This window comes from Apus apus, chromosome 4 (assembly GCF_020740795.1).
Source record: "Apus apus isolate bApuApu2 chromosome 4, bApuApu2.pri.cur, whole genome shotgun sequence".
NCBI classification, from domain to species: domain Eukaryota; kingdom Metazoa; phylum Chordata; class Aves; order Apodiformes; family Apodidae; genus Apus; species Apus apus.
This window is the reverse complement of record NC_067285.1, coordinates 102269783-102296340: the sequence shown is the minus strand read 5'-3', so window position 1 is coordinate 102296340 and position 26558 is coordinate 102269783. Positions and strand designations below refer to the sequence as shown.

At 39.0% G+C, this 26558-nt stretch overlaps 1 protein-coding gene across 3 annotated transcripts in view; it reads left to right on the top strand.

Annotated features, from left to right (window-relative positions):
- The window catches only part of EVC2 (EvC ciliary complex subunit 2), a 73044-nt gene that overhangs the window by 19462 nt on the left and 27024 nt on the right, over nucleotides 1-26558 (top strand). For all 3 annotated transcript variants that reach the window (XM_051618997.1, XM_051618996.1, XM_051618998.1), the window contains 7 exons: nucleotides 2021-2155; nucleotides 3050-3201; nucleotides 13798-14122; nucleotides 16117-16356; nucleotides 18124-18299; nucleotides 23772-23931; nucleotides 25215-25672. In XM_051618997.1, the coding sequence (XP_051474957.1) occupies nucleotides 2021-2155; nucleotides 3050-3201; nucleotides 13798-14122; nucleotides 16117-16356; nucleotides 18124-18299; nucleotides 23772-23931; nucleotides 25215-25672 (1646 nt within the window). The remainder of the gene's footprint in view (nucleotides 1-2020; nucleotides 2156-3049; nucleotides 3202-13797; nucleotides 14123-16116; nucleotides 16357-18123; nucleotides 18300-23771; nucleotides 23932-25214; nucleotides 25673-26558) is intronic.

Genomic DNA, 26558 nt, shown 5'->3' with positions numbered 1-26558 from the left:
CTTCAGCATCCTTCAAATCAGTGGGAGTGCAGCAGTTTTTGAAAGAAACTTGGGCCTGAAATGCCTCTTTAGACTGTTGAGGTGACTTAAGAACTTAGCTTAGGATATGGGTTTTGGGGCTCACTATTGTGTCAGTGGTTTGAAGGTTGGCCTGCAGTGCCAGCACTGGTCCATACTCCATGGCTTGTGCCAGGGCTCTGGCACCTGCCTCACAGCATCTGCTGTGATGCATTCAGGTGCCTGCAGTGTCCTGCAGCTTGGGTTTGCAGCCCCCCAGTGACATGGACTGTCTTTCCAGAACCCATTTTTTTAGGTGTAAAGGCACAGATCATTCTGTCCTTTTTTTATCCACTAGAGCTTAACCTCTGACAGAAGTACCTGCCCAGATGCAGACTGACTGTCCGGCTCTAGGTCTCACCTTTTATTTTACTTCAAAGGCAGAGGACCATTCCCCAGCCAGTGCTTTTCTCCATCAAAACTTAACCAGCTTATTTTCAGCTTCACTGAACACATAGGCTCACCATATTCCAGCTTTCACCAGAGGCTAGAAGGATTCCTAAATTTTAGAGTGCATGGAAATTAGGCAAATGCAAGTGAATTCAGATGAAATGATGAAGAGGTTCCACAGCAGTATTTTTTTCTTTAAGGATTGTCTGCAGCATCTCATATTACTTGAAGGTGATGGGACCACATTTAGAGCCTCGGTGTGGCAGAGCTGAAGAAGAACCCCTCTGTGAATTCCCTCTTGGCCACCTAGTACAACTGGAGAAGCTTGCTCAAATGAGTACTTAGTCCCAAAACATTTTAGTGAACCTCAAAGTGCTTCAAGGGTTTCATTATTTTAGATGAAGGATGTTAAAAACCGAAGCAAAAAAACAAACCACATGTACCTCTGTCAGTCAGAGCAATTGTTGCTTCTAGGTGTACAATACTGTGAAGTAAACCTTGGATCTTCTCCCTGGAACCATGCAAGTGCCAAATAGTAGCCTGTATTAATAATGTTTTGATGATCTCCTTGATACTGATGTCACCTAAATGAACTGAAATCATGTTGAAGTCAGTGAGTTCTGAGCATTTCCTGCAGCTTTGAGAGGCTGAGCCTGTGAAACAATGAAATCTGATGTATTTCCTTTCAGTTACAGATATGCAGTTTTTCTGCATATAAAAAAGAATCAGAGAGAGAACTAGGCAGTAAAAGGATAAAATTATGTTTCTAAATTGAAATAAATTCTTTTCAAATTGTGGACCACGATTGAAATATGCAGAAATAATGATGACTCCATAAAATGTTCTCATGTTTCTTCTCCAAGAGATGACCACGCCCAGCTCACAAGAAGCATGTTAATTGTTTACACTTTCTAGCCCCTGCAGAGTGATTAGTTTGTGATGAAATATTATACAAATAGTTGTGCTATTAATTTTTAATGCAATTCGATTTACAGATTAAAAGCTAAAGTGAAAGGCCTACAAATTTGATAACTGGCTTGCAGTTCTGGTGCTTCTGCTATTGTTTAGGTGGTTTTGTCAACTGTCAGTTACATATTTATTCTGAACTCATATTGGTGCTTTTTCCCTATGGTGATTACTGACTCAGTTTTCTTGAATTGATAAATGGCCATTAATTAAAGGTAGCCAACATCTGAGCAACATAAAATGCCATCAGTTTCAATGAGATTTAGAGGGTTTGGAAACACTGAAAAACAAGCTATTAATTACTGGAAACTCAAGGTCTCAGCACCTAAAAATCAGAATCAGGATTGTGTTGCTTGGAGTTACTTGAAGGAATTTGAACTAGTTGAATATAACGAACCATGCTGACTTGAAAATCAATGGAAAATAGAGACTTGTTTGAAAATATTAATAAAAATTTAGTAATTATAGCTCAGTTATGAGAAACTGTGAAGTTGTGTGAAGCCATTTAAAAAACAGTTTTACTATGTTGCTTACAGTTATAATCTTTGATTCTGATCTTTATATATATGTAGAATGTAGTTTTAGTAATATGGTCTTTTAATTTCAGACTTGGTACAGCCATGCCATCCATGCCTCAGGGTTCTTCATTGCTTTTGTTGTTTCCCTTGTATTGACATGCCTGGGTTTTTTCATTGTTTACCGAACCCAAATGTTAAAATGGAGTTTCCGTGGTAAAAACCAGGTAAGTCACACTGTCTGTAACAGTACTCTGTTTAAATTTTTTAATTTATCATCTGTTGATATAACTTGCTAACTAATGGAGGTTTTTGAAGGTAAATAAAAAGCCACCAAGTGACGGATTGAATTCGCAGATAATGTAACAATCTCTAGTTCTTAGTACAGATTTAGAGAGGAGTGTAAGAATGATAATCTGATCAAAAGAACTGCTGCCTGTACTTGGATGTTAGCTTAAGACTGGAGGGATTGTTTGTTTTCATGTTCGTCCCAGTTGTCTGGAATTGCCCAGGGAGTAAACCACTCTCCTTGAGCACAGCATTTTTGGGTCCAAATTGTATTTCTGCTTATCAGGAATAGGGAATAGAATTTAGGTGTCTTAGTTCCTTGGATGTACCTTAATCTCTTGAGTGGTTAAGTAAAGCAGTTGGGTTTCGGGAAGGAGCATTTTCAGTGTTCTACATCCAAGCTGAGCTGGTCTGGAGAAAGTGTTTCCATACTGGGCTGCAGAGAGAAAATAGAGGCTCTGATAAATATTAATCAGATTAGATGAATGTTTAGCCTTCTAGACTTCACAAGTCTGCTGAAGTCAATGTAGAGTCTTCTGTCTCCTCTATTCAATGTTTTATTTGTATTCTGGATCAGTTCTACACAAAAACTTTAGCCTAACCAAAAGCAGTGTATTTGATTTCAGATAATGTATCTGAATTGTACAATTTCTTTATACTCTTTCCAGCTGTACAGTTTGATTTTAAGTAGGAACCTTGTCATGCAGTGTTACTTGCAATAGGATTAGGTCAGATGCTCAGTGTAATTATTTTTTTTTGTAATCTGAAGCTTACTTGTTTGGTTGGTTGGTTGGATTTTTGTTTTGGTTTTTTTTGTGATTTTTTTTTAATAGGAAATACAGCATGAGCTCATTCAAAATCACAAACTAGAGCACTCTCAGCTTAATTCAGGAGATCTCTTCAGTGAAGATATAATTATGAATGATCAAATCATCGATATTCTATCCTTTGAAGAATCTGGGAACATGCTTCAGGCGTTAGAAGAGTAAGAATTCACTGCTATTACATTACATTTATTACATTTATCATCAGCTGAACCCTTGAAAATGCTTTGAATATCTGCCCTGTAATTTTGCTTCATAGTATCTGTTTACTCATGTGGCTGCACTACCTTTGGTTTTTGAACTGTATTAAATAGCCATCTATGGAAACTGAAAATTGTCATATTTCATATTGCTTTACCTATACAAGTTACAACTCCATCCAGGCCTCAGGCATGCAAGTTTTCCAAGAGAAAAGAACATCTAGTTTCACTTCCCTGTGGTTCACTAAGTAAAGGGAAACTTGCCTGAGTACAGAAAAGTTCTTTATTCTACTGTTGAAGGAACTGAACACATTCTGCTTTCAAAAGGGTGGCATTTGTTCTACAAAAGAGAGCCCCTACTGGGTGCCAGCATTGCTGTTTAGCTGTATATTTTGTAAACCCCTGGATAAGAGTCTAAGGAGTAACATTCTGAAGTGCTGGCAGAAGGATACCATGTAGCTGCAATCTGGGGGGACTGCTGGATAGAGCAGGGGAAGTCTTCTGATATTGTTGAAAGGCCAGTCAGGACTGTTTGACAGAAAAATGTCTCTTGAAGATCACCTGTTCTTCAGCTGAATTTGATAAAAAGACTGATGTGAGGGCAAAGCAGATTTTCCTTGTTCAGTATTAGTCTTAGCTCCTGGAAAGTCAGGTTACAGGCAGTATTTTTGAAATGTGTAAACGCTGAAAAGGAAAAGTTACAGGACTATGGAAGTCATTTTCTTTCTTAAAGGGTAACTAAAAGCATTGTTATGCTTTTCCTTGATAATTGAGATACTTACATCAACATCTTTGTTGGAGACATGGACAGTGGGATTGAGTGTATCCTCTGCAAGTTTGCTGATGATACCAAGCTGTGTGGTGTGGTTGACACCCAAGAGGGAAGGGATGCCACCCAGAGGGACCTTGACAGGCTGGAGAGGTGGGCCAGTGCCAACCTCATGAAGTTCAACAAGGCCAAGTTCAAGGTCCTGCACCTGCATCGGTGCAACTCCAGGCACAAATACGGGCTGGGGTGGGAATGGCTGGAGAGCAGTCCTGAGGAGAAGGACTTGGGGGTGGTAGTTGATGAGAAGCTCGACATGAGCCGCCAGTGTGCGCTGGAGCCCAGAGAGCAACTGCATCCTGGGCTGCATCACAAGAAGTGTGGCCAGCAGGGCCAGGGAGGGGATTCTGCCCCTCTACTCTGCTCTGGTCAGACCCCACCTGAAATACTGTGTACAGCTCTGGGGCTCTCATCACAGGAAAGATATGGAGCTGCTAGCAACAGGTGTTTCCTAGTCCCCGTTTAGATTATCACAATTCTCACTTCTTGTAGTTTTAAACTGATTTTTCTGACGCGTTTATTCTTAGGAGGTGACACACAGATTAATTTACCACTTTTTTTAATATTCTTTCGCTCTTTTTATTGGCGCTCATTGAATATGTGTATTCAATTACTAAATACCTGTTCCTCTCCTCTCTTATGGGTGGTGCGTTTTATCTGACTGAGTGAGGATCTCTGCCGTGTGAACTCCCACACCATGTTGTTTTTTACTCAGGGGTGAAACAGGGCATTTCTAGGGTGCGATTATTCTTGTGCCAAAGTAGATTTCCAAAAATGCATTTTATGTGTGCTGCGCCCCCTGAAACTAAAGCCTGGAGCCTGGGCTGATTAGCTTAATTGTAGGGCTCGGGAGGTGGGTGACATGAATCCTAGTCCTGCAAGCTTGTTGGTCAAAAAGTCTACAACATTACTTTAACGCCTATATTAGATACATGCAATATTGTTTCTGTTTTCTTCATCAGCTATAATACAGCCCTTGTCTTATCCTGTATTTGTAACACTTTGATATTTAGCTTCGGGTGCTTCCTCATCTTGAAATGTTGGTTCCTTACACATTCTGTAAGTTGAGCAAAGCAATCCTTTAATTTCTGACCTGTATTCTTTAAAACTTTCATTTTAGTCTTGTACTTCATAAACTCTTGTACTTTGTCAAGGTTTTTAGCTGATTCCAAAGACAAAATACTTACTGTTTCTGTAGGAGCTTCTGTGACAATGATCTAGGCTAGGTGACATGGCTGGCAGCCCAGCTGAAGTGCCTCTACACCAATGCATGCAACATGGGCAACAAACAGGAGGAGTTGGAAGCTACCATGCTAGAGGGAAGCTACGACATAGTGGCAATTACAGAAACTTGGTGGGATCAATCCTATGACTGAAATGTATCTATCGATGGCTACATGCTGTTCAGAGTCACAGAATCACACAGAATCTTAGAAGGGTCACTAAAGAATAGCCATGAGCAGGTCAGAAGCTCATGGGTAGGAATCAGGGATCAGGACAACAAAGGTGGTCCTGTGGTTGGAATCTACTACAGGCCACCCAATCAAGTGGAGCCTACTGACGAAGCCTTCTTACTCCAGCTCAAGGAGACATCACGATCACAGGCTCTCATTCTGCTGGGGGATTTCAGTTGCCCTGACATCTGTTGGAAAAGTAGCACGGCAAGCTGTAGGTAATCCAGAAGGCTCCTGGAGTGCCCTGAAGACAACTTCTTAAGACAAGAAATTGACAGCCAAACCCAAGGGGATGCGTTTCAATGACCACGTGAGCCACCTTTTGGGTAAGGGGAAGGTTGTGGACGTTGTCTACCTTGACTTTGGAAAGGCCTTTGACACTGTCTCTCACAGCATTCTCCTGGAAAAGCTAGCAAATTGTGGCATAGACAAGTGTAGTCTTCACTGGGTAAATAACTGGCTGGATGGCCAGGCCCGAGAGTTGTGGTAAATGGGGTAAAATCTAGTTGGTGACTGGTCCCTCAGGGCTCAGTTTTGGGGCGGGTCTTGTTCAACCTCTTTATTGCTGATCTGGATGAGGGGATTGAGTGCACCCTCAATAAGTTTGCAGATGACACCGAATTGGGCAGGAGTGTTGATTTGCTAGAGGGTAGTAAGGCTCTGCAGAGGGACCTGGACAGGCTGGATCGATGGGCCAAGGCCAGTTGTATGAGGTTCAATAAGGCCAAGTGCCGGGTCCTGCATTTTGATCACAACAACCCCAGGCAACACTACAGGCTTGGTGAGGAGTGGCTGGAGAGCTGTCCAGCAGAAAAGGACCTCGGGCTGCTGGTGGACAGCCAGATGAACATGAGCCAGCAGTGTGCCCAAGTGGCCAGGAAGGCTGACAGCATCCTGGCCTGCATCAGGAATAGCATGACCAGCTGGAGTAGGGAAGTGATCGTGCCCCTGTACTCAGCACTGGTGAGGCCCCACTTTGAGTATTGTGTTCAGTTCTAGGCCCCTCACTACAGGAAGGATATTGAGGTGTTGGAGCGTTTCCAGAGGAGAGCTACCAAGCTGGTAAAGGGTCTGGAGAACAAGTCATACAAGGAGCAGCTGAGGGAACAAGGGATGTTTAGTTTGGAGAAGAGGAGGCTGAGGAGAAACCTCATTGCCCTCTACAACTACCTGAAAGGAGGTTGTAGGGAGGTGGTTGTTAGTCTCTTCTCCTAAGTGAATAATGACAGGACTAGAGGAGATGGGCTGAAGTTGTGCCAGGGGAGGTTTAGATTGGACATTAGGAAGAATTTCTTTACTGAAATAGTGGTCAGGCACTGGAACAGCCTGCCCAGGGAGGTGGTGGAGTCACCATCTGTGTATTCACCAATCTGGATGTATTCAAGAAACGTGTAGATGAGCAACTTCAGGACATGCTCTAATGGCCGAGATCATAGGTTGCATGTTTGTGGGGTTTTCTGGGTGTGTGGTTTATGAGGGTTTTTTTGTTTTGTTTTAGCTTGGTTTTTCTTGTGATCGGACTTGGTGATCTCAGAGGTCCTTTCCAACCATGACTATTCTGTGATTCTGTTATTGGATCTGATGGTCACAAATGCAACTCATCAGAGATGTCAAAGTTGAAGGCAGCCTTGGCTGCAGTGATCATGCATTAGTGTAGTTCACTGTCCTAAGAGGTATGAGGCAGATGGGAAGTATAGTCAGGACTCTGAATTTTAGGAAAGCAAACTTTCAGCTCTTCAAGGAGTTAGTAAGTAGGATCCTGTGGGAAACAGCCCTCAGGAGCAGAACAGAGCTGGCAGTTCTTAAAGAATCATGCAGCTATGATTCCTTGAGTTTGTCAAAACTCTAGCTGAACTTGAACATGGTTGCTGATGCATAATACAAACTGTCAATTATTTTTGGAAATCACTAAGTGATATGTATGCATTGCAGCAGATTTTTTTCTTATGGTAGAGGGCATTGAGACCAATGTGCTACAGTACAGGATCAAACTATCTCCATAAAGCCTTGATAGAAAAGTCAAAAACAATTTACTACCATATTAGAAGTTCTCTTTTTTCTTTCTAAATGTAAATTTCTTGCTGTACATCTCAATTTAATTTGCTGTGGAGCAAATGTGGAGATTTTTTTAACCCTGAATTCAAATGGAAAATAAGAATAAAAGATCACACTGTCACAACTTCTATGCTTCAATTTTCATACATAGGAAATAGTGAGAAATAGTTACATTATTAGTACAAAGAGAAATTGAGATGCTATATTTCAGTATTTCATAATTTTTAAAAAGTGTAATCAAAATTTCAGAGTTTTTGAGAGGAGAGCATATTCATTGCTCTGTTTTTGTGAATATACATGGAATGTATCCCAAATACTACATTTGTAGTTCTGTATTATGTATGCTATCATAAACTTGACAGTTGTGTAAACTATTTTTTTTTCTGTCAGAGAAGCACAAATGCTTAAGAGTTGATAGGAGTCCATAAGACAGAGGAACTGAAGAAAACAAGTAATTTGAAATTAAAGAATACATCTCTTTTTTTTCATCTAAAAAATGGCACTTCTCTTTTATGTTGGCAAGCTATGAAGAAATCTTGTTCAGAATTGTATAGATTACTTCTGCTGTCCACCCAGAACAATTTATCTCATCCAGAAAACAGTCTGCTTTTGAAAGCAGTGCTGTTAGTGAGACTTTATTCCATATAATTTTGAAAGAAGATTGATATCTCCTGCTGTTTCTGTCATCTGAATAGGCACCCTGTCTGAGTAGATCAGAAGAATCTCAGGAGATCATAGCAAGGCTGGAAGCTCCTCAGGCGTTAATGCATGATGCATATAGCCATAATATTTATTTATGCTTTTGTTAGTATCCAGGCTGAAGTTAGTGCTTTAAAAATTAATGATAAAATGTGTGATGACCAGAAGCAGGACTGGAGTCCTACTTTTTGCACAGTAGTTTTTCAGTGAAATACCGTTTTTTGAGCTCTGTTGCAACAGCTGTATTGGAGCTAGCTGTATTTTTTAGATTGGCTTGCTGAAGATCACCGATTTATCAGTTTTCATACTTTCTGCAATCAAAGCAGAGGTTCTCAGTCTCAGTAAATGCAATATTTCTCAAATATTTTTTAACAGATTTATTTAAGACTTGAAATACTTTTACTGTCTATATATTGCTGTGGAGAGTTAAAGGAGTTTGATAGTGAAACTGCAGACAAATCTAGTGGCGAGACTTTTAATGGGTTTTCATGATTTTTTTATTATTTTTTTTTTTCTGTAGAGCTACTGGTCTCTCATCTCAATTTATCATCTTTTTCAGTTCTGGAATATTTTACTTTTTTTTTTTTTTGCTGTATATCGTGAGGATCCTGTTTCTGATTTTGTCAACATTCTAACTGCTTCTGGAAAGCTAAACTTCACCTGTGACTCATCCATGTGAAAAGCATCTTTAGATAATCATTACATAAATTTCTTACCAATTCTATTTACTGATGAGGTGTCCTGTACTCTCTGTAGGCTCATGTTTGAGCTGTGCCAGGTTTACTCTTAGCTGTGTAGGTGTCACAGGACTGATGGATGAACTCCCCCAGTTCAGAGCTGGCTGCAGGCCAGGACAGCTACTGGTGTGGCAGAGCATCTTCAGACCTCCTCTAACACAGGAGTGGCAGTGGGCAACAGACCAGGGAAAGACACTGCACCCTCAGCACAGGATTCTACCTGTCCAGCCCTCTCTGCAGCTTTGCTTCTCTAAAGCGTAAGAAAGCAACATGGACCACGCACGACACTTCTCTTTTGTCCTCGTTTTCCCTTCCTCTCTGCAGCTGTTCCACTGGCATTGTCCCCATGGGTGCAGGAGATGTGGGGCTCTGACTCAAGGTGGTAGCAGTGAGTGTCACCGGGCTGGGAGTGGTTGTGTCTCTGCTGTCCTGCCTGGCTGCATTCCTTTCTCCTTCAGGAACTGGTGCAGCTGCTCTGCTGTGGTGGTCTGTCACTGCTGCAGCAGGGCCTCCAGGACAATGGGAACAAACCATCCACAAATGGTCCTAAGATACGTGCTCTTTGGGAGCGTTGTCTCTCACAAAGGGATGATTTTGCAGAAACTGCTACCACAGGGCTCCAGTTTCCTCTGCATACTGCTGTAATATGCGGTCTACTAATTGGCTGTGATTTGCAGATGAGAAATGAGTCTTCTGAAAATGACAGATTTTTCTGTTATGGTGAGAAAATGCCACCAAAGGGGAGTTTGCTTAATGTTTCTCTCCCCTTTAGACTTCAACAAGTTGTGTTGCCATAGATTCTTATCTTTGCAAACTCTGTATTAGTTTTAAAAATATGTCAGAAAGCCATTATTTCATTTTAGGACTGTTGAATTCAGGAGCTGTTAATTACCCTGTTTAAAAAATTCCCTCTGCAGGCTTTTAATTTGAATAATATGACTTCAAGACAATTATTTTGTAGTTTAGGAGAGGTTTCCTTTTTTGTGGTGTGTTGTTTTTTTACAAATTAATTACTCTTGTTTCTTTCCTGACCCCAGCTGCTTTCCTATATTCTTTTATTAGGTCTGTGGAGGACATCAGATGCTCAGGCACTGTCTCTGCTTCTCTGTGTTTGGTGTCTGAGATTCTACCCTCCCACATCTTCTCTGACAGATCTTTAAATCTTCTTCCTATTCAAGTGAGTGAAAAATCTTTGCACTTGCTCTTTGCAGTTTCATTTGCTACATGTCTGTTTGCCTTTCCTCCCCCTATATATTTTACCACCTACCTTCTGTACTGTTCTCATCCTTTCTCTGCATGTATTGTCCCACAGAAGCTTTGATCTTTTTCATCAATAGGTTGCCATCTGCTGCTTCATTGGCTTTCATGTTCCTATTATGCTGAATATGCTCAGGAAGAGATGTGAGACCTTTTAAACATGAATTGCTGTAACAAACAGAGTGCAGAGCATTTAAAACAACTTATTAAATTTACTTTGGTTTGAGGAGGCACAGTGTCAGTTTAGGGTATTTTTTTTCCCTAGGTGTCACAAAAACATTGCACATTTAATCTGGATGATTGCAAGTATTGCTCTTCCGATGAACTTGTGTCTGAAAGCATTAGTTTTATTATGTGTACAGGGTTCTTATCTTGTACTGAGTTGGCATCCAAGACTCCAAAACAATATTAATGCAGCTTGTAAAGTACGAGCTTGAAGCAAGGTTTCTGGTGCATGTGATGAGCTTGCCTAACTCCCACTGGCTGCTGTGTGGAGGGGGCAGAGCAGAAGCAGAACATATCACATGGAAGGTAGATTTCAGACTTTTACAGATGCAGCCTTTCTTCAGCTGCTACTGAAAAAAGGTAATGGTCTGCCTTCTGAATTCCAGGGTGTGACCTGGAAGAACTGTGGCTGATAATTACTTTTCATCATGCTAATTACTTTTGGATTGGTGGAAGAGTTCATGTGCTGCTTCTGCTTAATTGTCATCTTCACAGATATACTGTCAGGAAAACAAATGGTGAGAGTAGTAGATTAAGTACACCTGAAATCATAACAGCTTCATTACTCACTTGCTGACACATGAGTCTCAGGTGAACTGCACCTATTGTTCTTCCTGCATTTAGCATTGTGGTCTTGAGGAGTAAAGTTATTTGGGTTCCATAGTTTTCTCTGTGGGTGAGAAGGAGCATGGGAATCTTGCTCAAAGTGAAGTCATGTCTAGTTAATAATGACTTGCCTTAAACAGGAAGAAATGCTATGGGAAAGCTCAGGGAAAGATACATTGGGAAATGGGATTGTGTTTGGTTTAGGCTTTCATCCTTGGATCACTGCTGAAGAAGACTGGAAAAGTAGCAAGTAAGGAGGTGGGTGATGAATTGCTTCATCTGTTTTTAGACCATACTGAAAAAAAAAAAAAATGCAGGAGTTTTTTGGTTTTTTTTTAAATAAATGTTGTGTTACAAGCTGTGTATTGTTAGGATGGAGCTGTGAGTTGTTGGTTTCCAGAAAGACAGATGAGGAATTCAGTCTTTCACATCTCGGGAAGAAAGGGTTAGTAGGTACTGTAACTATTCTCTAATAGTGCACAAATGAAGAATAGAAAAATAATTACTAAGGAATTTGTTATTCCAGCAAACAAAGACATTTGGAAGCTGAAATAATCAAATTCAAGATGAGGATAAGGTTACCATTTTTAGGTCTTAAAGGAATTATCAAATGGAACAATTAATTAAAGTGTTGTTTGGTTGTTTAATAGAGGATGCTTGAAAAATCAAGATGAGATGTTTCTCTCAAAATACAGATATGCTTCAGTTAAATCAGAACTGCTGTACTTGAAGCAGGATTTCAAACAGAAAAATAAATCCAGTGACTTGGATTTTACAGACTAATAATGAATTGGTGAATCTATGAAGGGGGACCTTCTACCACTGCCTGACAGTCACTAAGGAAATGTTAGAATGTAAAGCTCCCATTTTATGTATTCTTGTTTTTAATAAAGTGCATTTGCACAAAGCTGAAATGCTGCTTATTTTTTTAAGTTAGTTGTCATAAGTAAGGAGCTTAGTACTAGCTGGCTAGGTCAGGAAAAGTTCTAGGACTTCTGCCCATCTGAAATGCTTGCTCTGTTGCTTCTGGATCCTGTTTCCTGGATCCTGCCATCACCTGTGCTCTGTGGCTGCCCCACTGTCCTGGAGCAAGAAGGACTCTCCTCAGGCCAGGGGGCAGATCAGTGCCCTGGAGGACTTGGTGGTGAGTTGTAACCAAATGCCACCCAAGAAGGCTGTGCACCTCCAGGTGCTGTCCTGCCATGTCCATCTGTGCACAGCAAAGCTGGATTGTTGTGTTGTCTTGGGGATGTTACAGAAAATATTCACTCTTAATAGATTTTCAAATTACTGTGAAGAATGTTTCAGACGTACAGTATTTCAGTCTCAGGGATCTGGCCCCATACAGCAGTGATTCCTGCTCTATATGGGAGGGAGATGGCTGAAATGGAGGAGTTTTTGTAGCTGTAACCAGCCTGCCCTGCAGCAGGTCTCCCAAGACAAGTATGGCTATTGCCAGTGTGTTTCTGTGGTTTTGAGAGACTGCCACAAAAAAAGATCTTTGCCTTTTTGTGATAGATTATCGCATCTCAAGATAATGTCTAAGTACTTCAGGTATTTGAGTCATTGTAAGAAAACAACTTAATTTCATCCCATTGATTTCTAAATGATGAAAATGTATCTTGTGCTTAACAGAGAGGCAGTGATAGTAATAGATCACTGAAAATAGAAAATAGATCATTTAGGTAAACTGTATTTACTTACATAAGGAGAGGAAAAGGTGTTTATAAATTCTCATGATATGATATGTAACAGTCATTCTAAATGTAGTACCACTTTACTGTCTTGCAAATATTGCCAAGGTCTTTGTTATGGATTTGAAATTTGGTCTAAGATTTGACTAGGGAACAAATCAGGCCAATAATTTAGCCTGCCTGAAAAAAAAAAATGGATTTATGCTTTTAAGTAGGTGTCAGAGAAGCATACAGTGCTGTGAGTTCACCTAAACTGACATGCAGGGGTAAAACCCACCTAATTCTCTAATCCTGAGTTAAGGGCAGAATAGGTGAAGGTATAAAATTTATGCTAGTTACATAGTATATAAAATGAGAGAAAGAATAATTCCAATTTAATTAAAGATAAACGAGAACGTGTTCATATGCAACATGATATGTATTACATTTTGCAAAAAAACCCTTTCTTTCCCTCTGGCTTTAATTTCTTCTTTTCGAACTCTGTTAAAGTTCATGAGAGAGATATCAGCTATTTTAATTTATTTGTATCAACACAGAATCAAAACACTCTCTTCCATTCCTTGCAGAGAAGGGAATCCACCAGGGCAAAACACCAAACAGTAATGTGTCAATGTAGATGGGTCAGTTACTTTAGAACTCCTTTACGAAGTCAGTGAAATGTGTATGGTCTATTCAGACACTCACTTCATCAGCTTCCCAATGGAGGTGTGGGTTTCTCTGTGCGAGGTTTTGTTTGCTTTTAATCTGAGGGAATGTTTTGAGTTTTCTCTCTAAAATGGAAGTGCACGAATAGACATGTTTCATTACAGTTTCTGTAGTAGAAGCTGGCTCACCTGGCTTTTAGTGAGTGATTAATGATTAGTAAACTTACATGGTGTGATATCCTTGCACTTCTCTGACTGCTATTTGGTTACCCTGTAATGAATGAATATAGATATCCATGTTTTTGGATAGAAATTTCCTATAATCTGCAATTTCAAGCAGTCTTGAATACATTTCTACAGCTTGGAGGTTGCCAGCCTGACACGAGCTGATGCTGATCTGGAGGCATATCGAACGCAGATGTGCAAAGAAGTGATTGCTATGATGATGAAGAGTATGGTCTTAAGTCACAGCCTCTTTCCTCACGTGGAAAAGAGGATGAGTTCAATTTTCAAAAAGCAGTTTCTTGCAATGGAGAAAGAGATTCAAGAGGAGTATGAAAGGAAGATGGTGGCTTTAACCGCTGAGTGTAATCTCGAAACTAGGAAGAAAATGGAGGCTCAATGCCAAAAAGCAAGAGCTGCAAATGAAGAGGCTGAGGAATTAATGAAGAAGATGAATGAAAAGGTAAATCTGTTATAAAATCAAGATATGTTGCGTGATACATTATTTTATATGGATGGTTTTCCTTTTCAACTAGACTGGCTGAGTTGTCCTTTTAAAAGAGTAAAAAGAAAAGCTGTGCAACTTTAATATGTTAAAAAATTCAGTTGTCGTAATTAAGGTTGTTTTTATTAAGAAACTGGTTTACTTCACCAGAAAATTAATTTATCTGAAGAGAATCTGTGACACCTGCAAACAAAAGCTTGTCATTGCCATAATTTTTTTTATAGTCACTTAAACCCATGCAAAATGGGGTATATTTTTATGTAGTACATTTTACTTCAGGAGTTTCTAAGAACTGCTTTCAGACACTGTGTAAAGTATTTTGCACATTCAGAACAGAACAAACTCTCTGCATCCTAAACCTTACAATCTGGGTAAAAAAATCTCCAATATATTCTTATTATGAAGAAAATAATAGGTATAATAGGGAGATAAATAATTTAAGGCAGACTATGATTCTTAAGAGTTTAGAGTCTCCCTTTAAATAAAAGCTTAGTGCTTATTTATTTCACTTTCATTTGAAGATCTCTGTCCTAATGGGTAAGTATCACTACCCAGGATTTCATAGGCAGTCGCTAGCTGGAGATAGAGTCTGGATCACCAGTCCAACCAGTCCCATATACAAAATTATGCTTTAGTCTTCCTTTTTTTTTTTTCCAAGTACACCAAATGTTTACAATAAGACTGATTTATTTCTTTTTTCCCCCTGACTTTTTTTTTTTAACTTCTTCTGTCTACAGAGGGTTGTGTTAAGTTTTGAGTATTTCACCTCTGTAAACTTAAAATACTAAAATACCTAATGTTATACATTGGTATAGTTCAGTCTGGTTTATATTGGAAATCCTTGGTAGGAATTGAACAAAGAATTAAGTCCAATCCAGTACTTGTCCTGATCCATTTATCATAGACTACTGTCTTGCTGTTCACTTTCCTATCTCTGGAAAAACCTGCATTTGTACTTGCTGTGAAACGTGGTCCTAAAGAACATAGTGGAGTGCTAGGGGTGGCATACACTTCTGCTCCTGGCAGCACATGAACTAATTTCCAAGATACAGCATTGAAAAACATCTGGAGCAATAACCTCCTCCCCTTCTCAGGCAAAACACTGAATATATATTCCCTGCCGTTTTGATTAATTATTTGTCATCTGCAGTGTGTCTCATGGAAATGAGGAGTAAGGTGCAGAGAACAGTTCTCCCCAGATAAATAGTATGAAAATTAGAACAAGACTAGCATAGCTACTCTTAGGTAGCTCTGCTGGCATAAGAAGCATTCTTTGTTCTGTGGGACATGTGTGTTTTGATTCTGTAATGATTTTATACCATCTGAGATTAAAACTGAATATGTCTTATTAGAGAAGTATAAGAAAGTATTTCTTGCAAAAAGGCTTTTAAATAAACTGCCATTTGATTCTACTCCATTGTGATAACTCTAGAACAATGCTTTTGGACTATTTTGTAGAAACCAATAGATAAAATAATAACTTGTAGAGATTTGTAGTAGGATAGTGTTTTCTAATTTATATTGTTCTTAAAATGTATGCTTATTGGTATTTCTTTGTTCTTACATGAATCTATTTGGTTTTAATAGGACTTTAGGATTGAGGGAACCTAAGAAGTTAATTTCATATTTAGTCTTTGTGTTTAATTTCATGCTTTTTTTTCTTATTATCTAATAAGTTATATTATACTCTTAAATGATGTTTCTAAATTCTAAAAAGACTTCATTATTCCTTGGAAGTGTTATCTGGATTAGAGATTGACAACTGTACAATCCCTGTCATTCCAAACAGGTGAAAACCATGGCAAGTGTACAGTGATTTAGTATTAGCCTTTGACTCAAATCTGAAATGACAGCAATCAGAATATGTGTAAAATATGTATGAGCTAGTAGCACTGATAATTTTAAGTTGAATACTGAAAATCACTTCAGATTTATTTTTCTCTTCTCTGCAGCCTGCTGTAGAATACAGAAGTCTTCTGGACAGACTTCATATATTGGAGCAGGACCACCTGAAGAGGTTCCTTCTAATAAAGCAGGAGGAATATTTTGCAAAGGCTTACAGACAGCTGGCTGTTAGCCAGAGAAAGGAGCTCCATACTATCTTTTTCACACAGATCATAAATGCTACTTTCAAAGGAGACCTGAAGTTGGAAGCAGCTAAAACATTAGTGGAAGAGTACTCTAAAATACAGGTAATAGGATGGTAACTCCATTCCTAACCTAATGACAGAATACAAACCTACAGTAACTGTTGAGAAATGTTTCAGGAAATGTTTTCAGGATAAAGGTTATTGTTTTTATAACTAATTAGGAAGAATTTTTAAAAGTGTAGTGCATTAATTATGCACATTGAGACATCTACACAACTGTGTATTGATGCATATGCACAGCATTTTTCTACAGCAGTGATTTAGATGAATTTATCCCAGTATAATGTGCTTACTGCTGCCTTTTGATTTTACGGGTAATATTTCTAAAACACCCAATGCTTAAAGCTTTGCTGCTCAGGAAAAATAAGACTTGTAGCTCACCTGTGTCATTCAGAAGTAAGAAGTCTGACAAAATGTGTACACCATGCAGTGGGAAATTGTGTAGCATAAATCCCAAGTTTTGCTGCAGCAACTCTTGACTCGGCGCTGTCCACACCTGCAGGCAGACACGCGGCCCCGGCTGGGCTCAGCGCTGTCCTCGGCTGCAGGCGAGGGTCTCGGCTCGCTGTTCCTTTATTCCACCCCTGGGATCCCACAAAGATCTGGCAGGCCGCAGCACGATAGTGTGCCCCTAAGCTACCAGCGAATTCTGGTCCCCTCTTTCACAGAGGCAACAGCCCCCCTCTGCTGCTGTCCGGTGACTTCTCTTTAGGTTAGGGTGAGTTTCAGGTGCTGCGATGCATTATCTCATCTGCATGCCAGCCCTGGCCCAGCCATGCTTGAGTCCCGGGGCAGAACAGACCAGCCACAGGCAGTGGGGGTAAACCCTTCAGCAAGGAGCCAGCGTCTTGGGTCTTGATGGTTCCAGGTGCCAGAGGCACCGTGCAGGAGTGGTGTCCAGTTAGTCGCCCTTATATGTTGAAACAGTTTTATGGGAGACATATCTTTTTTTATGGTAAGGGCCATAACCCTTACAGCTGTTTTCCTCAACCTTTTTTTACCTTTTGTGTTTTTTATGGTTTTTTTGTTGTTTTTTTTTCTTTTTACTCCATTTTTGTTGAAAGTTAGCATTCTAGATTCCAAAAATTCTGGGAATTGTTATTCTGGCTCTTGTTGAAGAAGAATATAATGGTTGTGGTCCTAGAGGCTGAGGTTCTGGAGGTTTAAAAGCAACATCTTGAAACATGTGAGGTCCACTCCTAAAACTAGGTGCACTGTCAGATCTTGCTGTAGGAAAGCCACATATGGGCCACTGTCAGATAAAGAAGCATCAAGGACTTCTGCAAAAACAGGTGAGCAGCCAATGTAAGATAAAGCCAGGGGAAGAAGTTTTGATGGCATTTTGGCTGCTCAGATATGGCTTACCTAAGTATCAGACATTGTCTTGGGTGTCTGATGCTAGGAGAATGTCTGCTCTAGACCATCCTGCTCTCTAGCAGACCAGCTTGTAGGTACCTAAACCCTTCACCACTGTTGGAAGCAGGAGCTTCTGAGCCAGACTGTGTACGAGTGGGCTTAGATTTTCCAATGCTGTGCTGAACACGTGCAAGACTTATCTTTAGCTTTGAAGGCAATTTAGACACCTATGAAAATGTTACCCTTTTTTAAATCATACAATACATCATAAAAAAAACCAACAAACAACAAAAAACAAAGGAAGGAAGGAGGGACTCTGTGCTACTCGGTATTGTTACTGAACACGTGTTTGGATCACAGTTTAAGAAGACCTTCAGCCTGTGGATAGCTTGATCAGGAACAGTTCTTCATGTGTACTTGTTCACATTATTTTGTTCACATTCTTTCCTGTAGGGAAACATTGAAGACCTAATGGATTTTTTGCAAGCTAGCAAGACATATCATCTGAATAGAAGATTTGCTTATAGAGAGTATCTTATAAGTAAGATTCAGTTGAAGGATTCTCAAGCCTCAGCTCTCATAAATGCAGCAGCAACCCAGATACCAAGTCTCATTAATAAGATGGAAAGGTAAATATCTCATTTGAGTTTTATTGCAGTTATTTGACTATGTTATCTCAAAGGCAATAGAATAGCCTTCAAAAATCTTTGTGTTGCTTAGCAGGAAAGGTGCATAAAAATGTCACTTTATTGTTCTGACTTCAGTGGCAACCAGGCTCATGGAAGAGTCTCAGTGTCTTTACACTTCCATTATTCATGTAAATAGTCCTCAGTTATGTGAAATGTCCTGCCAGTGTCCATTGCAACATGTACCAGTTAAGACGGTTTGCCTGGATTATTTATATGCTAACATATTTATTTAGCAGAAAAGAATGACTTTAATTCACTTGTGATTGAATGTGTTTGAGGAGCTGGATGTACAGCTCCTCACGCTGGAAGGCAGAAATTTGCTGCGTGAGCACAAATCTGCTGCTGTTGATCCTGTGCATACAACTTTTGTGTATTTTAGATGTCTGTGTTGATGTCAGTCATTGACAACACCTGGAACATGCATTAAGAGAACAAATATATCAGTCTTTATATTGTGTTTTTTCTTTCATAATGTTGACTTAATTTAGAAGTCATTTAATATTACAAGGCAGGATTAGGAATGTGTTAAAAGCTGCTAAATATCACATCTCTTGATATCATAAAGTCATTTGCCTATTCTTTTGTAACTTTCCTTGCTCTTCTTTGAGATTGTCCTGTGTGTTGCCTCATTAGGATCATACCCTAAGTTTAGCCTCAAGATTCATTGATCAGAGGGGGGTTCTTCCAGTATGCTTGCATGCCTTTGCCTGTTCTGCTAACATCTGCAGCTGTGTGGCTGAAAGACAAAAATAAATGTCTTGGCATAGGAAACAGAATTCTGACATTTCACAGAGAGTTCCCTTCTATTACTTCATGTCTTTCTTTGGAATTGGATTATGATAAATGTTCTGAGAAGGTTTCACAGATGTTGTCGTTATATGAAAAGCCTTTGTGAGAAACTCTCATTTGTATGACCAATGTATATGTAGCTTAAATCATTGAAATGAAGAACTGGGACTTCTCAAGCTGTAAGGTTCCTCTCATTGTTTATTGCATGTTACTACATCTAACAGTCATGAAACAGGTCAACTGCAAAACAGAGAAGTGTGTAGTATTAGACATTCAAGACCTCATGAATCTCATCCCAAAAAAAAAAGGAACTCCTCAGAATCCCAAAAACTTCCAAAATGAACAAACATAATTTTCAAGATGAAAAATTAATTTTTCAAGCACTCTCCTGTTAAATTTCTAAGAGTATACAGTGGTCATAGTACCCCATGGACAGGTAGTTTGTAGAGAAGCAATTCCACCTGACTTTATGGGTCTAGAAGTAATTTTCCTGTAACTTTCCACACCTGCTGTACAAGGAATACCTTTCAGGCAAATGTTCACCAAACTGTTACATTAGTATGCGTTTATTAGCTGTTGAGGTTGTAAAATTTCAGCATGTAGTATTTCAGATTATTTGCCAGTAGAAACTCGGAGGCAGTTATAATCTATGCTAGGTAAACTTGTATTTCAGTTTCTAATTATAAAGTGATTTGAGGAATATTTACAAATTGGAGCATTAAAATTTGAGCAGCAAGAGGATTCTGGTCTGAATGGCTGGCACTTTAAATTTGTATCCATAATATCCTCTTAATTTTCACTTTAGCATTGAATCTGCTTGTCTAACAGAGATACAAGTTTGTCTTAATCTATTGTCCCCTAAACTTACTGTTATAAATGGAATTTTAAAATGAAGAACTGTTTGTATGGGGAAGAGAAACTGAGAAAATATGTAGATTAGGTGTACCACAGATGAACAGATTCAAAAATACATAAACCAGCAGAAGAATGATGCAGAGGTCTCTGAAAAATGGACCTTAATAGGTTGTTTAAAACTTACCAGACATCAAGGCATTTCAAGTTAGCGTGAGAAGGATTATGTGTGGCCTGAAATAAAGGTTATAAAAAGCAAAATGAAATCAAACCAATTCTAGGGAGGGCTATGAACATTTTAAATTAAATAGAGCCACCAGTTTTCAAGCTGGCCTTTCTAAAGATAGTCTCTAAATAAAATGCTCTGTTTGTCAGAACTGGCTGTGAATACTCAGTGTCTTTGAAAATCAAGTCCAGGGACTGAAGTGTGCAGGAAAGTGATTTTAACTTATAATCTCTAATGATAGAATTCAGGGATGTCAAGCTATGTATTTCTGTGTTTTCCTATAAAGAATAAATGGGCAGGAGAGCAATACTTGAGGCATATTTATCCTGGGTTGTTCAGGCTAAATCCAGAGGCAGAAGGTTCTTGATGTTTTGAACTATAGTAGCTGTTGCATTTTTGCCAGTATCTGCTCATTCGCAAGATATTTGTTTCTTTAGTCTCTTAAAAAGTGAACCAGTTCTCCTGACTAGTTGCAACCAACCCAAAAATTTAATTTTTATAATACAAGCATTTCTTGTGAACTATGGTTTTAAAGTAGGCAATTTATTATCTTTGACATAAAAATTCAAAGCAAAACATCTCATGTTGCTCTCTTACATACTCCTCTGGACAGTCTCAATTTATATGGACCTTGTTACAAGCAAAGTCACTTTCTGAACAGTGTCCTGCTAGACCTTTCAGTGAGTTGACAGTGGGAAGTGAATGCCTCCAGTAGTAATGCATTAGAATCAAGTTTTCTAATAATCTCTTAAAACCTTTTCTGCTAGTAGCACTTTGCTATGTAGAGCATTCATTGCTCTCAATTATTTACCTAAATTTTCGCGTGGGTGCTGACAAGATACCAGTTCAGCAGGTGAAATCCTGATGTAGCTGTGGCAGAGTAATGTGAGCACCATCTTGCAGGCTCCCTCTATATAGTCTCTACAGTGTTGTGAATCAGCATTCCTGTACATCCAGGCTGGTACAACTTTTCTGCTTCCTATCTATCTTCCCTTATGTTTTAGTGATGCTCCCATCTCTTCTCTAACTTTCATTTGCTGGGGTCCAGCATCTCTTAAGTAGCTCTCTATAGCAGCAAACACAAGCTACTCCTTACTAAATTTACTGCTTTCACATTTTCTCCTAATTTCGTTGGCTTTCCTTCGATACAGAAGTCAAGGTCTGCCTTTGACTGACCTGTGATAATGCTGCTGTTGGCCACACACTTCATCTTTGTTCCTTCCATGTCACTCGCTGCATTTGGGAGGATCTGCCTGTCAACATCCTTGTTGTTGCTGGAGAATTCTCCTTCGTTAAGATTCTTCTCGTTCAAAGTTGTTAAGTATGTGCCTGCACACTTCAGTAATTAGATGTCTGGTATGCCGAGACCAAGCAATTTATCATACAGTCTATATTATCTTTCTCCTCCCCCTTTATTTTGTGTTTCAGTTTAGATTCCTTTAGGAACAGGACATCTTTTATTTCTAATACTGTAATTATTTTTATACTGTGTTTATATGAAACTAGAAATGAAGGTATCTTGCCAGGATTGGGCCTTCTAGGAATTACTGTAATACTGATTAATGTGAGTAAATGGCCACATGAACTCCCTTAGAATTCTGTGGTGGTAGGTGTTTTGCCAATTATTTTTGTTATCTGAGATTTCTAAATAAATAGATTCCAAAAAAATAAAGGTATCTCTCATTTGCTGGTTGGTTCCAGCACATCTGTCTTTCCCTTTGTACTGCTCTGGACAGGGATTGTAATTGAATACAGAAGCCTGTGTTTGTTTCCTCAGTACAAGACAGGATGAAGGTGTTAAAAAGAATACCACGGTTATGCTCTTGCCTCACTTCCTTACTGTAGCAGATCTACCTTTTATTCACAAATCTTTTGCCTTGGGTTTGATAAAGAGAGGCAATATGTAGAGTTAGCAAGTATGGGTAGGAAATTTGGTGCTGTTTGGGTTTTTGTTGTGATTTTTTTTTTTTTAACATAACATTGAAATTTAACATGGATTGCTTTCAAGGCAAAAAAGTCTTGACCAGAAGATCTGAAAATGATCTTTGGTGGATTGATTTCAAGTTACTGAGAGGTATTTTAACTCTCTTTGCAGATTATTAAAGCTACACAATAGCTAGACACTGAAAAAGCTCTGCAAAAGGAAACTCTCGCTCTGCTTGACATAAATTTGTGATAAAGCAGGTCTGAGTTTCTATCCAGAGTGTTTATTATGTAGGGGATGTTTCATGACTTGCTCAGATGTTTGTGGATGCAAAATGGTGAATTGTGGAATCTGGCCACCATGGTTACAATGCAGTGGCTGCACACAGGCTAATACATTAATTTTCTTTTTTATTTCTTTTAGCTTTTATTTTGAGGACTTTATTAAAATTAAGCTCTTACAGTATCAACAAATGCTAATGAACCAGAATGAGATGCTGTCCTTTCTGTAGAAGAGCTTGAAATGTTTAGCTGCTTCTCTGATCATGAATCAGGTACCATGTTTGAATTGAAACCTTGAATTGAAAACTTGGAAACCCTACGTTTTTCTGAATCCAAGCTCTTTGTGTAATATTCATGGCTTCTGAAAAATGAGTATTTGAAAAATAAACCAGAAAGTGTTTGGACAACATTCAGGTTCAAGTCAGGAATTGGTGTTTTCTACTCAAAGTTCCATGTTGACCTTTTCAACCCCACATTTTGGAAGTCTGCTGTGTTTAATATTAGGAATCATAACTCACAAATGTCCAGCAGCCTGAACTGAAGTAACATGTTCTTTTATTCTTGTCTGAGAGAGATTTGGGGCATTTCTTGTCTAAACATAATAGCAGGCAATTTTTGAAATTCTGTTTGAGTTTGTGGAGAGAGAGGTTTTTCTAGCTGGTGCAGGCATGGTTGTATCTTGCTTACTCTCGGAAATTAAATACTGTAGCAACTGGAGGTAGACCATAGTTTTAAACTTTGATTTGAAAGCACTGTGTGCTTAAGACTGAGAATTTGCTCTGTTAGATTGTTGTATTTTGCTGTTAATTTGAAATTTTTATTTTTTGAATTATGTGAATGTAATAGGAATACTGAATATAAATCTTTTCATCGATATGATTGTTTTGTGTCTTTCAAGTATTTTTAATGGCTTCTACTTGATTAGATTACATCCTTTAAAGAGAAAATTGTTTTTAATGAGGAGAAGCTATAAAAGACATCTATGTAAATATGAATAATAGATAAGGTTTTAAATGTCTTATTTGAATATCACTTACATTACTAACTGATATGTAACTGGTTTTGCATTTGCCTTCCCTTCCTTCCTTCCTTCCTTCCTTCCTTCCTTCCTGTTCTTTCTTCATACACCTTCACTTTACCTTCACAAAGTAGTTCAAGTCTACACTCATCTCTGAAATCTTCTATTATCCGATTGCTTGTCTGATCACACCAAGTATGGCTGCGAAAATAAGATCATTCTGTGTTTCTACTTGTTGAGCCCTATTATGGTACTAATTGACTCAAATACAATTTTGTTCTTAAGAATTTGGGATAACAAGCTTCAAACACTGTTATTACAGAGCAGGTCATCTCCCTGAAAGTCATTTGGGAGTGCTGCTGGACCGAGCTGAGGCTGAAATTAATTCTCTTAAACAGAAATTCAATCATGATTTAAAACAAGAAAAGCAAAAGCTTCGCCAGAAACTCATTACCAAGCGAAGGAGGGAAATGCTACAAAAGGTAATTATTTTCAGTATATTTATTTTCACAGGGGTTATCATAAACTAAAAATTGAATTAATTGAAAAATGAAGTGCAGTTCTTAGGAAGGGGGTCAACACTGCCAGGATCATGGATGAAAATAATTGTCCGTTGTTTTTAGTTGTGTGCTGCTATGTGTGCTGTATTAACTATGGAGTAATACATAGCAGTTCTTTTAGAAAAATCTAGAAGCAATGTAACTGGAGAAACTTGTGAAGACCCTCTACTTAGTCTAACCTGTCCAAGAGGTTATGACAAGCCTCTGTAATGTGCAAACAAGCAAAAGCCAGCTGAGATTCTGGAGTCACTGAGTGTGATGGAACAGATCTGTGACATTTGCCATTTTCTGTGGGCTTCCTGGTTATGCGTGACTTGAATGACTTCCGCAGTAGAGATAAAATTCAGTTACAAAACTAATTAAAAGATGTTATACCTGTGTCTCCTTGAGATAGGACACTAATAGGACATGTCTCATCTAACCTCAACCTTCTAAAAATCAAGGGTAATTCCAAGAGCTTCAAATAATTATCATAATAGAAGATGACTTGCAGTTGATCTGAGATAAATGGAAGAAAGTTGTTATCCAAAGGTCCTTGTCTTTGTCTGCCTAAAGGGTGTAGAAAAAACTATCTTGAATTAGGTGGTATTTCTTGAAAAACTACCAAAGCTAGGTGAGATTACTTTTACCTTATGCGGAATACATGTTTCCATGTTTTCTGCTCAGTGCAAGGAGAGACAGCAGGAATAATTATGGAGACTTCATTTGTTGTATTTATTCTCAGTATAGGTAGCTTTGGTTTAGCTGGCTAATGAAATTGCCGCATGCTGTAAGATTGGGAAAATAAAATTTAGAAAACAACGATCTCTTCCACCCCCTCTTTTTTCCCTTGATATTTGATCCAGATTCACTTCTGGAATGCTTCCAGATCATTACAATTCTGTCAGTTGGGATTGTGTCAAGCCATGAATTCTTGTGTTTGTTTAGGTGTTAGCACTTCGATCTAGTACCAATCCGAATTACCATGGGCTTTTGTTAGCCCTTCTGTCAACCAATAATATGAACTATCACAGGCCTGCTAGGTGCACACTAAACCATCACATTTAAGGCTAGTTAAGTCTCTGGACACTGAAAAGCAGTTTTGAGAACACTGAAAAACAAAATTACGAACTTTTGTGTTGCTAAGAAACACATATTTAGACATCTAGAATTTGAGATGTTTCTTCTCTTAATCTTGCTCCTCCTTTTGGCAAATGAATTGGCAGAAAGAGCATTGGAAGGAGCAGCTGTCACTTGGAGACGCCTTCAAAACTACTACAGAGATCACTCACTATCTGAACCACTGGAAAAGTCTTCTGAGTGATTATACCATTGAATTTGAAGAACTTACTGAAAAGCTTGACAATGAGGCCAGTGAAGAGCTGAAAGAGCTTCTATTTAGTCTAACAGAGAAAACTGTTGAAGAGCTTAAACGTGTTCAGTATGGAGTATTTGTGCAAGAATTGCTAAAGCTCAGTGTACCAAAGATGTTCCTGCTGGAAGCTGTGGAGGAGCATAAAAAAGAGATGGTTGTTAAACATGAACAGCTTGAAAGGGAAGAGCATGGTAAGAGCGCAGCCACTGAAGAGCTGCTTCAGCTCACCAGGCAGAAGCTGAGCCAAGAACTAGAAACAAGCCTTTTGGAACAAAAACAATTAAGGAGCTGGGAGCAATCAATATTGATGTAAGTATCTCTATGTACCCTTTTCTTAGTTAATTGTGCAAATAGAGATGAACTAGTTCTTGCACCTGTCTGTTATAATTCCTAATGATAAGTTCTTTGTCATGTACTTAGGAAATGGTGGTGTTGAAACCAAAAGGTGGAGTGTTTTTCTACTTCTGTTTATCCCATGCCAGGTTTCACTTGTGCATCTTTCATTATTATTCTCAGTCTGTTCTTGGAAGTTCAGCACTTTGGAAATGTCATTTAGTACATCAGGCCTAATTAGCCCCACATTCAGTTGTAATGTATTCTTTCCAACCATAAGTTAAGCCTTACTCAGTGGGTGCTTGTTTTAAGCTCTGCCACAATGTTTCCCCATATTTCATAATTACGCCATAGTGTACCTCTCCAGCTCCTGGGCTCCATCCATTGGACTTGGCCAGTGTGGCACTGAGGCCCCAACCAGAGTGGTATCGTGGCACAGATGATTTTACAGAGAGGTTTGCTGGTCCCAGGTTCACCTTATGGCCATGGCTGCTTGCTGCCCTTGGGAGGTGGTAAGGCAGGTGGTGGCCTTGCCACCATTGGGAGGCCTTGCTCAGGGTGAGACCAACACTGCAGCCAAGAGTCGACATGCACGGTGCCTCCCAGACTGGACAGCAAGGTCTCAAAGATTAGCACCGTTCATTAGCATTTCTTCTTAGTTTTTAAGTACATGAACGACTAGTTGTTATATAAACTGAATATTTACACTGCTACTTTTCCTATACAATGTCCACTTAAAACAGACATTGTTAGAGACATGAGAACATGCAAAAATAGTCTACTGTCAAAATTGCATCTTTAGGGGAAGTAGCTCGATCAGGCAAACCTGTATGATGCTGTCTGCCCCGGAGCAAGCTTAGAG